We start from the raw sequence: 15,915 nt of genomic DNA on the forward strand, positions 1-15,915 counted from the left end.
CCAAAATATTTACATGCCTTTAACTAATGAATTCTCGAACTAGAATATAGATAGGTATTGTTGAACACTATCCACACTCTCAAATAGCACGCATGTTACAATTCAGTATACGCACACTTTTAAATCTTAAATCTGACATTTCAACAAAAGGTTGAATGTGTATTTATTTCAATTTTAACTATATTCTGGGTATTCAAATTTTGCAGTTAAATTGTTAATTGTATATTTTATCTTAGAACATATGTCAACATTTTCTACATTTATTACGAATGAATTTATAATAAACTCATTGAGGTATTTCCGCGATTCTGTAGCAAACATGTAAAGCTCTTCATAATTGTTAAGCCAAAAGTACAAGGTGTTAAATATTTTACTAGGATCTGTTACCAGCCCAAAAAATTGTTGAATATTTTAAGATTTTTTTCAAATGGCAATTAAATACATTCCGTCAATCTAATGACAAAACAAAATTGATCCCGTGTACTATCTACTTCGTTAAAAATGAGCCAAAACCTAAAGCTTTAACATCTTTTGTGCCCCATTTTTGAAATGAAAGTGAAAATCACTCTTGAATCATCCCTACGAAAATTTTTACTACCTACTTTACCACATTGAAATCAATAGTGAACTACAGTAAACAAGCATTAGTAATGAATTTCAAAGCTGAATTTTAAAGAACAGTTTTTTTCTTAATGAAGGATAAATCATCATTGATATACAGCTCTTTAGTGTTAGTTCAAGGAATAGTCAATGCTGAAAGAAAAACATTTTAAATGTTAGCAATTATTCACTTCTCTGCTAGCGGTAATAGCTGCCAGCACTGGTTTTCGCATTGCGTTTGTAGTCAGCATTTGACAGTTACTAAAACGGATTACGACTTATTCGTATATATGTAGCATCGATTTGCTTCAATCAGTCTGATAGTACTTAATCAATGGATTACCTGCTTTGCTCTTGCCCACAGTTGATCAGCAGGAGTTTTCTCATTTTATTTTGTATGGGAAACGCATCTAATTTCAAATATCTTGTTAAGGTGAAACATTTCAGAATCCAAAGATGGCCACCACAATGGCCGGCTTGTGCTCCTACTCACGTTTTCAAAGGCACTAAACTGGAGAAATAGTTGGCAAATGTTTCTTAGCTTCTCATTTTAAGCTTTCTGCTAGTGCACAAAGCCAAAATAAAAAGTACATTGTTGTTGGGTGCTTTCTTTACGAGATGTGTGCCTTTGAAGTCTTAGAGCAATCTTAGAAGTTGATTCCAAACTGTTTCACCTTAATGGAAGATTTAATCGAAAAAATATTTGGTAGGCGTGATAGCCATCATCATTACTTAAAACCGGTACCAAATATTTTTTTCGAAAATGGTTCCCAATTTTGAGAAATTGTTCGTTAGATGCATTTCGCCATACAAATATTTTTCGCGTCACCTTTTTGCGATTTTTCGTGCATAGACACTAGCGCATGTGAGATACTATGTGGTGAGTAGCGAATCAGGCCATTCACGTAAGAGTTGGGAAAATATCCTATAAAAATTAAGCTAGTGTAACGCAAATAATTGCTACATCAGTACAACTATAAAGAACTGCCTATGATTTAAATAAATTCAAAATTCTCAATTATAATATTTTTTTTAACTCTTTATTAGTGTCATTCCAAACATTTAATTCATTATTTCTTATACCTAGGTGTTCTGTGTTATTAGACAACACTATCATCCTAATTTGGTAAAACAAATCAAAGATTTTATTAACATTTTGTTAACAACATATTACATTTCATTTGCCGTAGCAGTTCAGATTTTTTTACAGGTGCTTTGATTTCACCTACTTATAAGAAAAAAAAAAGTTTTTAATTTACTTAACCTAACTCAACCTAAATATATAACGCATTGATCGTGGCAATAGAAGATTACAACGATTTTTGCCTGAAATTATTAATTATTTTATTTGACATTTGTTCCAATGTTTCAACATTGGATATTCTATGTAATTCATTGGTACTATACCAGGGAGGAAGCCTCAGAATAATTTTCAAAATTTTATTTAGAATTCTCTGCAGAGCTTTCTTCCTGGTATTACAACAGCTAGTCCATATTGGTACAGCATACAACATGGCTGGCCTAAAAATTTGTTTGAATATCAAAAGCTTGTTCTTAAGACAAAGTTTTGATTTTCTATTGATAAGGGGATAGAGACATTTTACATATTTGTTACATTTGGCTTGAATGCCCTCAATGTGATTTTTGAAAGTTAAATTCTTATCTAGCATGAGCCCAAGATACTTAAGGTGATTATAAAACGAAGCCAAATTTTGAATTTTCAAGTGCACAAGACTGGAGAATCTGATAACATTTCGCGTTGAAAATCAATCAAATTGCTTACTTGCTGATGGTGACCAATGGGATAAATTTTCAACGTGGAGCGCTGGACCAATCAGTCTTGTGCTCTTGATAATTTGAGATGTGGCTTCGTTCAATAATCACCTTAACTTCATCTGACCAATTTATTGGAACCCCTCTCATTGTGACAACATGTCTACTTGAAGGTTTCAAATAAAGAGGTTTTGGTTTATGTGGGAATATTATTAGTTGAGTTTTGGAAGCATTAGGAGAAATCTTCCATTTTTGCAAGTATGAAGAAAAAATATCCAAACTTTTTTGCAATCGACTACAGATAACACGCAGACTTCGTCCTTTGGTGGAGAGGCCTGTGTCATCCGCAAACAAGGATTTTTGACATCCCTGAGGTAACTCAGGTAAGTCAGATGTGAAAATATTGTATAATATTGATCCCAAAATGCTGCCTTGAGGAACACCAGCTCTTACAGGAAGTCTTTCAGATCTGGAGTTCTGACAATTAACCTGAGGTGTACGATTTGACAGATAACTTTGAATTATTCTAACAATGTATGTTGGGAAATTGAAGTTTTTTAATTTTACAATCAAACCCTCATTCCAAACACTGTCGAATGCTTTTTCTATGTCTAGAAGAGCAAGACCAGTAGAATAGCCTTCGGATTTGGAATTGGATTTTGGAACGGATCAAATTTGTTACACGTAAAAGTTGATGAGTGGTCGAATGTCCATGGCGGAATCCGAACTTTTCATTGGCAACAATTGAATTTTCGTTGATGTGGGCCATCATTCTGTTCAAAATAACCTTTTTAAAAAGTTTACTGATGGTGGAAAGCAAACTGATTGGACGATAGCTAGGAGCTTCTGCAGGATTTTTGTCTGGTTTTAAAATTGGAACAACCTTAGCATTTTTTCATATGTCAGGAAAATATGCTTATTGAAAATATTTGTTGAATATATGAACTTAAAATCATAAGCTACTTTCTGGAAGTTTCTTGATGAGGATGTAGAAAATTCCATCATCGCCAGGAGCTTTCATATTTTTGATTTTTTTAATAGTAGTTCTCACTTGTCACTTCAATGCCCTAAAATATTGTTTTCCTTTAACTTTTTTTTCATTTCTAGCGTACTTTTGTTGAACTTACCAAAGAAATTTGGGTTCAAAATCAGGGCATTTAGCAATTTTCATAATTTACTTGATAATACCGTTTTGTCTCAAATGCCAAACGTGACTCCTAATATTCCGAACAATTTCGTGATATTCCGAACAATTTCAAAGGTTTTTTAATTTTCTTATCATGAATGCCTGTAATATAAAAGAATTGACCATTCTGTGGAGAAATTTTACTGTTTTTTTTTCGAGAAATCACTGTTCAAAAAATAGGGATTTGAGACATTTGGGTTTTCTAGCTCTAAATTTAAGGACTATGTTCTTTTGTTAATAACAAATGAATACAATCAATACAATTGAAACATTTTAGTTATATCAAACGTATTTATATACGTCGTATTTTTGGAAGATTGAGAAACTGTAATTAGCGGTGTAAGTATGAAATAATAAATGTAACTAGTATTTTGCTAAGACAATTATCTATCACTTTTGATAAAAAAGACTGGGCTGTTTCTTCTAAGAAAATGTCTAAGAGTTCGTTTGAAGTTCATAAATGATTTTAGTAGGATTCATCTATGTGAAGCTGTCGCTTAAAATTGAATTAAGCATTTCATCAGGAATCCACCACGGGAGTCTTTTAGGAATCTTTAGGTCTCAAAAATATCTTAATGGATGTACCTCAGGAAATCCTGCATCTGGTCGATGCTTTTTAATGAAACATGTTTAGTGTCTGATCAGCCATGAAATCAGCTAGGTACCTATATTCAACAGAATAAAAAACTTATCCTATCAAAAGCTTTTCGGAAATTTATTAAAGATCATCAAAATATTGCATGATGACAGGAAAACGTACAATGTTCCCATGATTGTTACCATCTGTGCTAAACTAATAATCGAAGTTTCGGAGATCACTTTAATTGTAATAGCGATATAATGCTGTGAAATTGCACCAGAGATGAGACTTATTTTTAAGTTTGAGCTCAACTGGTTCTATTCGCAGTATCCGAAAACTTCGAACATCAGCTAAGGCTGTTCTGATGCAGTACGAGACGCATCTTGAACATTCTTTACAACTGGAGTCAATTTCTGGACCACACAACTTAACATGGATTTTGAGAAAGATGACATTTGAACATTTTTGCTGCGTTATGGTGTTAGCAATGCTTTTACAAATTCGAATTATTTATAACATTTCTTGGTGTTCGGCAAGCAGGAAAAAACATGGAATATGAAAAATAAATGAGGACGCCTCAAATGAATCTTAGGACATGTCCTGCTAAATCAAGACGGATGATAACACTAACCATGGTGGGGCAAGTGGATCATTTGGAGCAAATTTTCAAGTCTCGCGTACTCAATGTAATATAATCAGAAAAATCGCAACAAATTATGATTTGATGTATACTGATGATGGCCCCCATTGAAAAAAAAAAACTATATGAACTATTGGAAAAGAAAAACAATCTATTGTTTTTTTTTGTATCCACTTACCCCGTCGTACTAATACAGTGCTATTATACAGCTGACATACCCTATATTAACCGTAAACCGTAAGTAGTTACTGGGGCACTTTTATGATTTCACCATACTATGAGATAAAAAATCTGTGTTCTATTCCCTTTCCAGGTCACATACTGGGATGGTCTCATTATAAATGAGGATCCAATTATAATCATTTATATTGATAGCATAATTCCACTTAATATTATGACTGTTTGATGAACGAGTTGATGATGAGAAAAAAAAACTTTCATGGTTATGAGCCCTAATTGAAATCGTACAGTAGCTTGCCGGTTTATCTGATGTAGGCATGTAGGTAGTACGTGAATGAAAAGTGAATGGTATACAAACACCAACAGTTCGATAATGGTGACGCGTATGATGGAGTTCCTTTCTATCCTTTGGCTAACCTACAAACAGCTAATGACGCATGTGGAAAAACGGCCTTCAACTATGATATGCATATTGACAGTGAATCCTTGATTCCCATCATTGTAAGATTAAATGCAATAGATAAACAGTCAGTACGAGCATAGTTATGGCAACCCAACACCGAAACAGTTTCACGCACTGCAGCTGTATGGATAACTGTCCCTTGTGCGTAGCGAGTTTTATAAAATATACGACAGTTATTCTTATAACGGCAGTCTAGCTCCGAAAAACTATGTAAGGGGAAATTTGTCACGTGGTTGACCTACATTTTTTGACGACCGCTTTGATGAATCGTTCTGCAGTCTCCTCAATTTCGCGTCCAGTTCTTTGGTAAACTCATTGTGTCTTCCACGATCGGTTCTTTTTATTGGGATAGCGGCAGCAGTTGTAGTGTTAGTTGTGTTATTGTTGTTATCACTTTTCACTATTTTATTGGTTGCGTTGTTGCGAATTATTTGTGCTTCTAAATCATGTATCAGCTTATAATCTGGATGTAGGTTAATTATGTGTTGCCCCTCGATTACTTCTCTGTTATGCAGCAAAGGACGTACGATGGCGTTCGGCTTTCCAATACCTTTGAAGTGATCAACCGGCACAATCGCAAACGCGGGGCTCTCTTCCAATAGCTCTTCCTGCTGACGTGTTGAATATGTTGGCATTTTCCTCTGCACCTTCACGTACCACTCAGGAATCAACGATAACGACGCTTATACTCCAAGTTTGAGAACGATAACTTCCTTTCTAGATCGATACCAGTTTCTCCCGTAAATTCACGGCCATTTCAGTAAAACCGTCTGAATTATTCATATTGTGCTCCTCGTTTATAATGCAGCATTCAGTAGAATTCAAGTCACCTTCCCGTGGTAGGGAGAGCATTGAGAATATTCACTTGTAACAAGATCTAATTGATCCCTATTTAACACTGGGAATACTTCTGTGCATGGACACTCCTAATGTCTATTCAGGGAAGTCACTTACAATTACATTTTCTAACAAACGGGAAAGCGGCACGAAAGAAAAATGGCCACGTGTTAGCTTTTCTACGATAAGTCATGGACAAGGAAACTTAATCAAGTTTGGTATGAGGGCATCGACCCAAATCGGAGAGAAGTCCAACAAATAGCGTTGATTAGAAAGAATAGTTGAATCAGATAAATAACGGTATTTGACCTGCATCACAGTGAAACTGATGTAAGTTTGTAAGCCGATTTAAAAATTCCAATGCTCTCTCCATGACTATCACCCGCTTTCCAATGGTCACCATCTATTCTGACAGGAAAACTGATTCACTAACTTCACTGACACAAAGTGGAGAAAGAATGGACTTTCTTCGTCGACAGACGACGACCGAATGACCAAATCATGCAACCTTTCGTTATGTGGTCAGTCTTGTCGTGGTGGAGGAAAAGCGAGCTTTTCCCATTAGCCTCAACGTTAGGTACCCAATAAAAGCTTTTGATTGACTGTGGAGGTTGCGAGTCCGGGAAGGGTGCCAGGAAAAGCACACCTGCTGACTGACCGAAGGAGTTCGTCTACCGGTCATTGCGGTGTTCCGCCTGGCTTAGGTGACACACAGGCATGGGGCGCTATGTTTGCATACACTTGTAACTAAGAACAGTAGTTCTTCCAAAAGTGTGTTTTTGCTGTTTGAAGAAGTTTGAATTCTTGTTGTTGAATCAATTAGACGGTTGTTTATCGACAATTGCCCAACTTAAATTTATATAAAGGACTTTCTTGTATTGCACTTTACTTGAATATTTTTTAGATTTTCTATGGGCTGCAACATCTTCAGGACACCCACCCACCCCTTTTAGTGTTATGAAATGATGGGCCCAAATAGAAGTAGCATAAAAAGCTGATTGGACGGTCAGGTTGATACAAATGCTCTCTTGTAATTCCTTCTAAGGTGTGACTTTGGTTTATTTTTACCTTAATGCGTTGAGTACACTTCGACCAACACCGAGAATATCTCTTCCAGGAACAACATATCATGCATTCGTATATTTTGAAGGTTTGTTGTATCTCGGAAAACGGTTGAACTTATTTTGGTGGGAATGCTTTAGTTTCTAACATGGGGTGCTTTATTCTTTGCCTTCTAAGCGGCCTGTCAAAAGTCATGCGACCTGAAACTATGCGACTGAGAGTATATAAGTTATTCTGTAATAGCCAAGAAGAGATGTTTATTCAGACTTGGATTGAACTTGATGCGCATTTTTCTTACGGCTAATAAATAGTTGAGTGAAGAATCAATATTTTAAGCCTATAGTATTACTAATAACTGAACTTTCCACTAATAATAATTCTGCTATGGATTTTATATTAAAAAAAAAAACGTGGATTATGCGTCAAATAATTATTCATATTTGAGATTCACTTGAGAACACTTCGGATAGTTAAATGTTTTTGATTGGTAAATATCAGATAAGTACACATGAATCAAAGCAAACAACGGGTTTTATTTATTTATTTAACAACTTGATTGTCAATTGTAATTTAGTATACTAGGATGATTCAAAATTTAAGAATGTTTGAACATTAAATCTCCTATACCTTCCTTACAATCCTTACCATAAAAAATGTCCTTTAAAATTTTCAGCTTTTTCGGTGGTCATTTAAAGGTGGTCCAAATACAATATAGTTTTATATGGAAATAACTATGGAGAAATTTAGAAAAATATTCTAAACACGTTAGTACTGTAATGTAAGTACAAACTTATAATCTCATAGTAAAAACTCATTTTTCAAATCTTAATGAAGGATGTTGATGAAGAACCAATCCGTTTTGAGCTAATTTTGTTTGGGATTTTTGCAGAAGTTTGCTGAGCTATCATCCCATATTGAGCTTAAAAAAAGCAAATAAATTTATGACTATCTATTTTCCCATCCGCTAAATTGAATTGTTCTTTTCAGCCACTATGAGATGATAAGTTTGTACTTACTTTAAACACGAAAATACTGTGAAATCTCAAACCAATCATGAACGCGCCATTATTTTCGTTTAAAAAATATTCGTTTAAAAAGAGATATTGTGCTCTGCAAAGAAAAACAAAGGATGTGATTATCTGAGAATGACAATATACCGTCCCAGTGATAATAAAAATCACCTAATATTTCTGATTCAGCTAATTTGGAACATTTGCGTCCTTGAAGAACCAAAAAATCCAAGACTACTTGAATTTTGACGTTGCGTTTGAATTGCGCGCATATTATCTGCGCGTTACCGCCGCCTCTGGATGTGGATTTAAAATTAGCGCCGCAATAAACAAATGCATGAACCTGTCACATGAAAAAGCCTAGTACGGAAGGTACACGGAAAACACAAATCACCCAAAATCTGAGTTAAAATCTAGGGATGTGACATAAACCCAAAAAAAAAAAAAATAAAACAAAAGAATTTGTCGTTTTATACTTAAACCAATGCAAATCATAAAAAATTGAGTGACGTGTATTTCTTACGTAAGCTTCAGCATTTGGTATAAAAATTGAGATATAGATATCTTTAGAACTCTTTTAATTATATGGACAGTTAAATAATTGTCTGTAATACAAATTACAACTCAAAGAATGGTATTTCAGAGAATTCAATTGAATTCAACAGAATTGCTGTTGAAAGTACTCATAGGACAAGTTGAGTTCAATTCCAGTTAATTTGTAATGCGATGAATAATGAGAAGACGAAAACAAATAAATCGTCTGAAAACATCACCCACTGCAGCACATAGGGAGGTGTTATATAGTCACCATCGGAGAAGAAAGCTTGAGATCGTTCACTTAAGATTAGAGCCAATCTAACCTGCGACGCGAAGGAAGTTCGCGTGAAAGTATATTAAAAAAATTACACAGCCAAATTTGCTGATGAGGGTTTTTCGCTTAAGCCCTCAGTGTTGCTTATGTACTTTTATATGAAATGACGCGTCAAATGTAATTGATTTTTTTTAATACAAATTATATGTCTGTTGTCAGATTTGCATGGAAGTTTCTGGTATTTCTTTCTTTGTGCTTCCAAGAATAACAAAGCTATAGTGAATTTTCCTGAGGAAACTTTACCAGGACGGAACTCTATTCATCACTTGTATATGCAAATCTGCTACAAATGCCGAATAATCATACCTATTTCTCAAGAGAATAAACCCTTGACCTTCAAAGGACACATCGTGAAGCCTAGAAGCTAGACTGCACGCTAGCCAATGGCGCGGTTGAAAACGAGTTATCAACCGCGGCGTGTCAGCACTATTTATATACCAGCTTTGAGCCAACGTTAAAAATTCCAGTGGTTATTTCCATATACCCATTGGTCACTCTCGCAACAATTAGACGACAAAAGAGCAACAAACCAACAAACGGATGCAAGTCAGGTTGAAAATTTTACATTGTTGCGCTCTAGCGCTGGAATGGAAAACCCATGATGGAGTTTAATTAAATATTGTATGTCTATGTAGACGAACTGTGGAATCCATAACTGTTTCTGTTGATAGATATTGATGACTTCGAAACCGACGGTAAATTGATGAGTGTATTACAATGCCAATGGTACACATTAATTTCGATGTTCTCATGGGAAGGTTGCTGTGGCTTTCCCTATTAGTAGTACTAATTTGAATATTATGAAGCATTGTTAACAAGTTTCAAAATGGGTTTGGTCAATATGATTGATGTATATACACACTTAAATTATTTTACGGATTCCTGTGAAATCTCAACAGCAGAACAGTTCGGTAAAATAAATTAACGGAGTACGGTAATTTTTTACAGTATTCTGTAAAAAATCACCGGAATCCGTTAAATTCCGACGAAGTTACGGTGTTTTATTTCACCGAACTATTCAGCTGTTGAGATTACGGTGAAATTTACCGTAAGAACTTAGTGTGTAGGGTATCATAAATAACAGATAAAACATTTCAACTCCCTGCTTTATTGCGATCTTTATGATGAAAATAAAGTTTCGTTAAATTTCAGACATTCAGATGATATTGAAGGAGACACGAAGACATTGCAAGTTACATTAAGAAATTAAAATAAACAATGTATCTGTTGCCTAAGTTTTCAGATATTTTTCTGGCTATAAATCCTCTAGAGATGCCTTGAAGGTATTCCTCCTCAGATTCTTTGAAGAATTCCATCAATGTTAATTATAACGATTCATGAAACATCACAAAGTATTCTTAAATTTCTCTTCACTCAAATTCATTATTTTACCAAGTCCAATGAAACAGATATTTGTTAGGGAACCTTCACTTACATCTATGTCAAGTTCAATCCAAGACCGGTCGCATGCGTGCACTGAGTACACGCTTTCCATACACAGTTTGAGCGAGGTGGCGCTGGCTTTGGCTGAATGCGCGGGGGGAGGGAGGGCATCTACGAAAGTTTGGTAGTGCGTGTATTAGGTATTACAAAAAGCGTGACAGAGGGGGAAGGGCTGGGTCTAGAAATCTCGGAAATCTATGAACCTGATATGAGAATCTTTTCACTTGAGTTAAAAACTGATTGATTTCCAAGAATAAGCTTATGTTCTTTGCAGTAAATATGTATTTCTTAGTCGTGCATTTTTATTTAAGACCAACCGATTTTCTTTTTTGATTTTTAGTAGCACAAAATTGAACAACAGTTGGACATTATTAAATCCACGAACAAAATACCGTCCATCTTGCTTATTTTAAACCGCTGTTGTCGTAAGAATTTGATATCGAAGCTACATCGATTTGAATGTCATGTCAATGTTTTGATTAATGTTGACTAATTCAGATTCATCATGGACTTGACAAGTAGAGTGTAGATCAAGATGAGTTTGCCGTTGTACCGTGCTGCCGTTCACATTTTGTTTGGAGCTTTAACATGTAAAGTCTTCAACTCCAAAAAGATGTTATTTAATCCTATGTTCAAATTTTGGGAAATTTAAAAAAATTTTAACAGCACCTTTTGTACCTTTCGTGAGATTTAAAGGTATGAATCGCTCTCTACTGAAATACTGAGCAACAAAAATCCACATTTTCTAACTTGCGATCGTTTTAGGCTTTAAATGGTCGGAGTTTTTTTGACTTTTCGGTTTAAAGAGGTTCGAAAACACCTTACACAAATTATGTCACGCTAAATTTCAACTTTTTCGACCCCCTCCTCCTCTTTGTCACACTTTTTGTTTGAGTCCCTTAAAACTTTTGTAAGGCTTGTCACACTTGGCATGAACAACTCCCTCCCCCCATTGGAGCGTGATATAATTTGTGTACGGCCCCTAAGATTTCCTGATCCAACATTTAAAACTTCATCTTGTTTCATAACTCTGCTAAAATTCTAGTTCAAAACGATTTGGAAAAGTAAATTTGTTTCCTGATTGGCCGTGACTCTGATGGTTATTTACGCCTATGATTGCTATGGAAAAAGTTTAGTCTCCAAAATGGGAGCGTTCCAAGGACAATTTTTTAAATATTTCAATAAAAACCTTTCTTATGCAAAGTTGAGTGTCCGGAATTTGAAGCTGTTCGGATTTTTACGGAATTTTAGATTACAGAAAAAATACACCTTGATTGATCTTGATACATTAAATCTTGATTGAATATAATGTCTTGGAGCCACTTAAAAGTTAGGTCCGGTTTTAAAGACCATATTATACTTGGTGAATTTAGTATTGAAATGCATGATTGGAATTCAATCGCAAGATTCATCATTTTCTGTTTGATTTTGTTTGAAGCAAAATTGAAAATATTTGTCATAGTTGTATAACAGAACTGAATTTCGGAGTTTAGAATTTAACTGCTAAAGTGTCCGATATTGGAAGAACCTTCTCTATATGGTGTAGAGCTCATCTAAATAAACTCATAATTTTGCAACACGTTGCACGCTTGAACAGATATTGATTAGAGTTTTGTGGTTTTTTGTTCAATATGATACCCAAAATCTGAAATAGCCCCAATCAGGCAATATGACCAAGATTATAAATACAACATAGAGTTCAAACGAAATCTGTCCCACAGAAGTTTCCAAAAACATTCCTTCAATTATATAGTATCGCGTGGTGCGTACTGTAATCATCCTGACAGAGCCTAAATTAAGTGAACAAACAAGAAACTCACAGGCCAGGACCAACGCACCTAGCTTCAGAAGAACCGTTCGATTGGTGGAGCAATGACCGGCAAACGTGTGTTGTGCCTTTGGTATACACTTCCATATGCCTAACTGAGCAGGGGTAGGGGAACATGGCTTAATACGCACTGATGGGGTAAAATGGCCTGAGCTATTGAATCTCTCGTAGAAGAATTCAATTTGTATTCTTTGTCAAATATCGATGTCAAGATATGGCTTGTATTTGAAAGCTTAAAATTGCATTTTCAGTTTTGGCATTTGTCCCATTTTTACTTGGGCCTTAAGTCCATGATTTATTTTTTTTTAAAGACAATTTACACCGTCTTCAGCCATAGGCTGCACAGACTGAACATAACTTACATTAGACAACGGACACACGGAACGACCAGTGGACCAATGAAGAATTTTTCGTTTGACGAAAAGTTTTCTCCGACTGGGGCGGGAATCGAACCCACACTCTGTAGCACAATACGCCTAAACGACTGACGCCGCTAACCGCACGGCTACAAAGCCGTATATGTGTATTTCAACGAAGGATTCTCTTTCACGCCTTCGGAAATGACATGCATGTTTGTTATAATTCTAAATTAATGTATTATGAACGCAGAAATTAACCTGTATTCGATATCAGCTCAATAATCACGTGGTCCTCTTTCGCAAAGCGCATCTCATTCGGAAGAATTAGATGCCACATCTTATCGGTGAGAATCGAACTCACGACTCCCTGTTCACTAGATACTTTATCGCAAATTTAACATCAATTTGTTCATTTAATCCAATTGCAAAATATATGTAATGTTTGGTTTTTTGGTAGTTAAACTTCCACTCGGATGATTAGGCGTAAACTACTAATCATAATTAATTAAACAAACATTTATCGATAATTATGTTCAAATGTTCTTCAAGTCACATTTTTTCTGTTCTTACACATGTACACATGCTAATTTGGAAATATTTTCATAATTATTAAGAAAGTTAATAATTAGCCTCTAAGATAATTAGGAGTCAAGTTAGTCTAGTGTAACTTTAGGCTTAAAAATATCATAGTCTCCAACTGGGTTCAATTTTCGATGACAAAAGCAATGCTTTACAATGCTACTCCCTACTCGTAAATTTTGTGAAAATGAATCTGAAGTTAGATTTTTGTTATACCATTGTTACAAAAAGGATATTCCTTACTATGGCTTTCAATTGCAATATAAGACCAACTACACACTTAGATTTTATCTCGTTGTTCGGTAAATTTTCTTGCCGGAAACGTACTGTAAATAAATATTTAACTGAGGTTTCGGTATTACAAACAAGATTTACCGACCAACCTTGAATAAATAAAAAAATCAAAACAATATTTCTCATTTTTTACCGAAATCGTCGTTTCATTACCGAAAACAACTGTAAATCATTTAGATTCGCCGTAGACTGTAATTCTTTACCGTACTTCAGTTCTTAGTGCTCAATGCTTCACCGAACAAACGGTAATTTGGAATTTCTGAGGCCGCCATATTTGTTTATAAGTGCTAATCAACAACATCGTATTGCATCCGGTACTGTTTAATATTCTGTTTTTGCGGTCATTAAAACTGTTTTTCACAAAACTACAGAAGTGGGGTGAACGTCTAGTGCTTGTTTTCCGTAAGTATGACCTTGGAGTTGCTTTTATAATGCGTTAAGATGGAATAATTTACAATTTACGTTTCCGGATTGCAGCGACATAATAACGATCATGCCGGAATCGGTGGCACCAGTTTTCTTCATGAGGAGTGAACAGCCAGGATTGTGGAACAATGTCCTACCAGAGCCCATTGATGGTGTTTAATATTTTATGTTCATCAACCGAAAGCAGCAGAAATGCGAAATAAATCGATATATTAGATTTAACATCAATATGAAGTTCACTGTTGTTTTTTATGACCTCATTCCGACTGCCTGCTGTTATGAACAATGTGTTCGGTAATAGTTCACGAACATATTGTAATTTTTTGACAGCTGTGTGTCGATTAAAATTACAGGTAATTGTTCGGTAATTCTTAACTTTACCGAAAGCATTACCGAGCGCTCAGCGGTTTATATTTCGGTAAAAAAATTACCGGAGTCGGTGATATTTTCTAAGTGTGTATGCCATATAAATTATGACGGGGTTTTAAGCAAATATGTCAAAATGTAACACAAACACTACAGGTTATGTTTTTGTTTTATCATTTTTGTGTCTAAGTCGTAAAATTTTTCGCTGATTTCATCAACGAATAAGCATTTCCATGCTAAGAAAAATCTCATGGAGGAGCACGGTTGCAAACTTCCAGTTCTCCATACTATATGGTGTACTTCCACCTCCATTAGGTCACAGTAAGGGCAGTTTCCAAAAGGCTTAACCGAATTTATGTTTGGCATTAACAGAAAGATTTCAACCTCTTCTACATGGGAAATATATGAAAAGAGTGTTACAATTATTTTATGAGCATAAAATTGCTTGAGCCACTATTGGTACACATGTTCCAGTAGTTGCGCTTGTGCTCCAGTAGAAAACGTTCTGGAATGATACAAGGAATTTTAAACAAAATAGTTGATTTTTACAAAGGTTTAACATTTTTCCCTCGTAGCAGCAACTAAAATCTTTTGAATGAAGCATAAAGATCCTCTTTGGGACATTTCTGAATTTTATACACTGCTTCCGTCAGTTTATCCACTACTGGAACACGACGACAACTATTTGTGCAAGGGAGAATTTGTTTTGCGAAAACCTAATTATTTATATGACTTTTTAATAGAATAATAAGCTGAAATTTGGAAAATCTTCTAAACTAGAGTCAATATATCCACAAAAATATCGTATGTCGATTTTATCGAAAAGCATACGTTGTATTCCATAGTCCAATCTACTGGTACATTACAACCATTGGTACCGGTACCCTATGTGAGTTTTATGATACAAATTTGATGTTTTGTTTTCAAAAAACGAGACAAACTTTTGAAAAGGTCTTATAGTGAAATAATGAGTTTTGTTACTAATGATGCAGCCACTTGTGAGATTAATGCTGCAAAAATCGAGTTCTGCAACTAGTTGCGCACTTCATTTTTTGCAATATCGTAGAAGACTACTTGAGGGTATCAGAAATCATATCGGAATGCATTCAGCATTATTTATCTATTTTTCAACATTGAATTCATCAGAATTATTTTTTTTTCGATTTTTGGTCACCTGATCGGTCATAGTGGGTTATTTTGAACAAGGTTCATTTTTCAACCAATATTTTTTTCTTCTTGGCATTATGTTCTCACTAGGACAGAGCCTGTTTCTCAGCTTAGTGTTCAATGAGCACTTCCACAGTTATTAACTGAGAGCTTTCTTTGCCAAAGTTGCCGTTTTCGCATTCGTATATCGTATGGCAGGTACGATTTCACTCTATGCCCAGAGACAAGGATGGAAATCTAGTGATCATGAC

At 35.1% G+C, this 15,915-nt stretch overlaps 1 protein-coding gene across 3 annotated transcripts in view; it reads right to left on the reverse strand.

Annotated features, from left to right (window-relative positions):
• LOC5570323 (radial spoke head protein 3 homolog B) overlaps nt 1–15,915 on the reverse strand; it is an 82,006-nt gene that overhangs the window by 31,455 nt on the left and 34,636 nt on the right. Inside the window, exons 1-2 of one of the 3 annotated variants that reach the window (XM_021843824.1) lie at nt 6,569–6,761; nt 5,665–6,387 (exon numbers count right to left, since the gene is read on the reverse strand). The exons of 1 other annotated variant lie outside the window; for it this stretch is intronic. In XM_021843824.1, the coding sequence (XP_021699516.1) occupies nt 5,665–6,057 (393 nt within the window). In that variant the 5' untranslated portion in view covers nt 6,058–6,387; nt 6,569–6,761. Of the gene's footprint in view, nt 1–5,664; nt 6,762–15,915 lie in introns of those variants that run through there. One more of the 3 variants, XM_001653098.2, reaches the window with a different exon arrangement.

Source organism: Aedes aegypti, chromosome 2 (genome assembly GCF_002204515.2).
Source record: "Aedes aegypti strain LVP_AGWG chromosome 2, AaegL5.0 Primary Assembly, whole genome shotgun sequence".
Taxonomy (NCBI): Eukaryota; Metazoa; Arthropoda; class Insecta; order Diptera; family Culicidae; genus Aedes; species Aedes aegypti.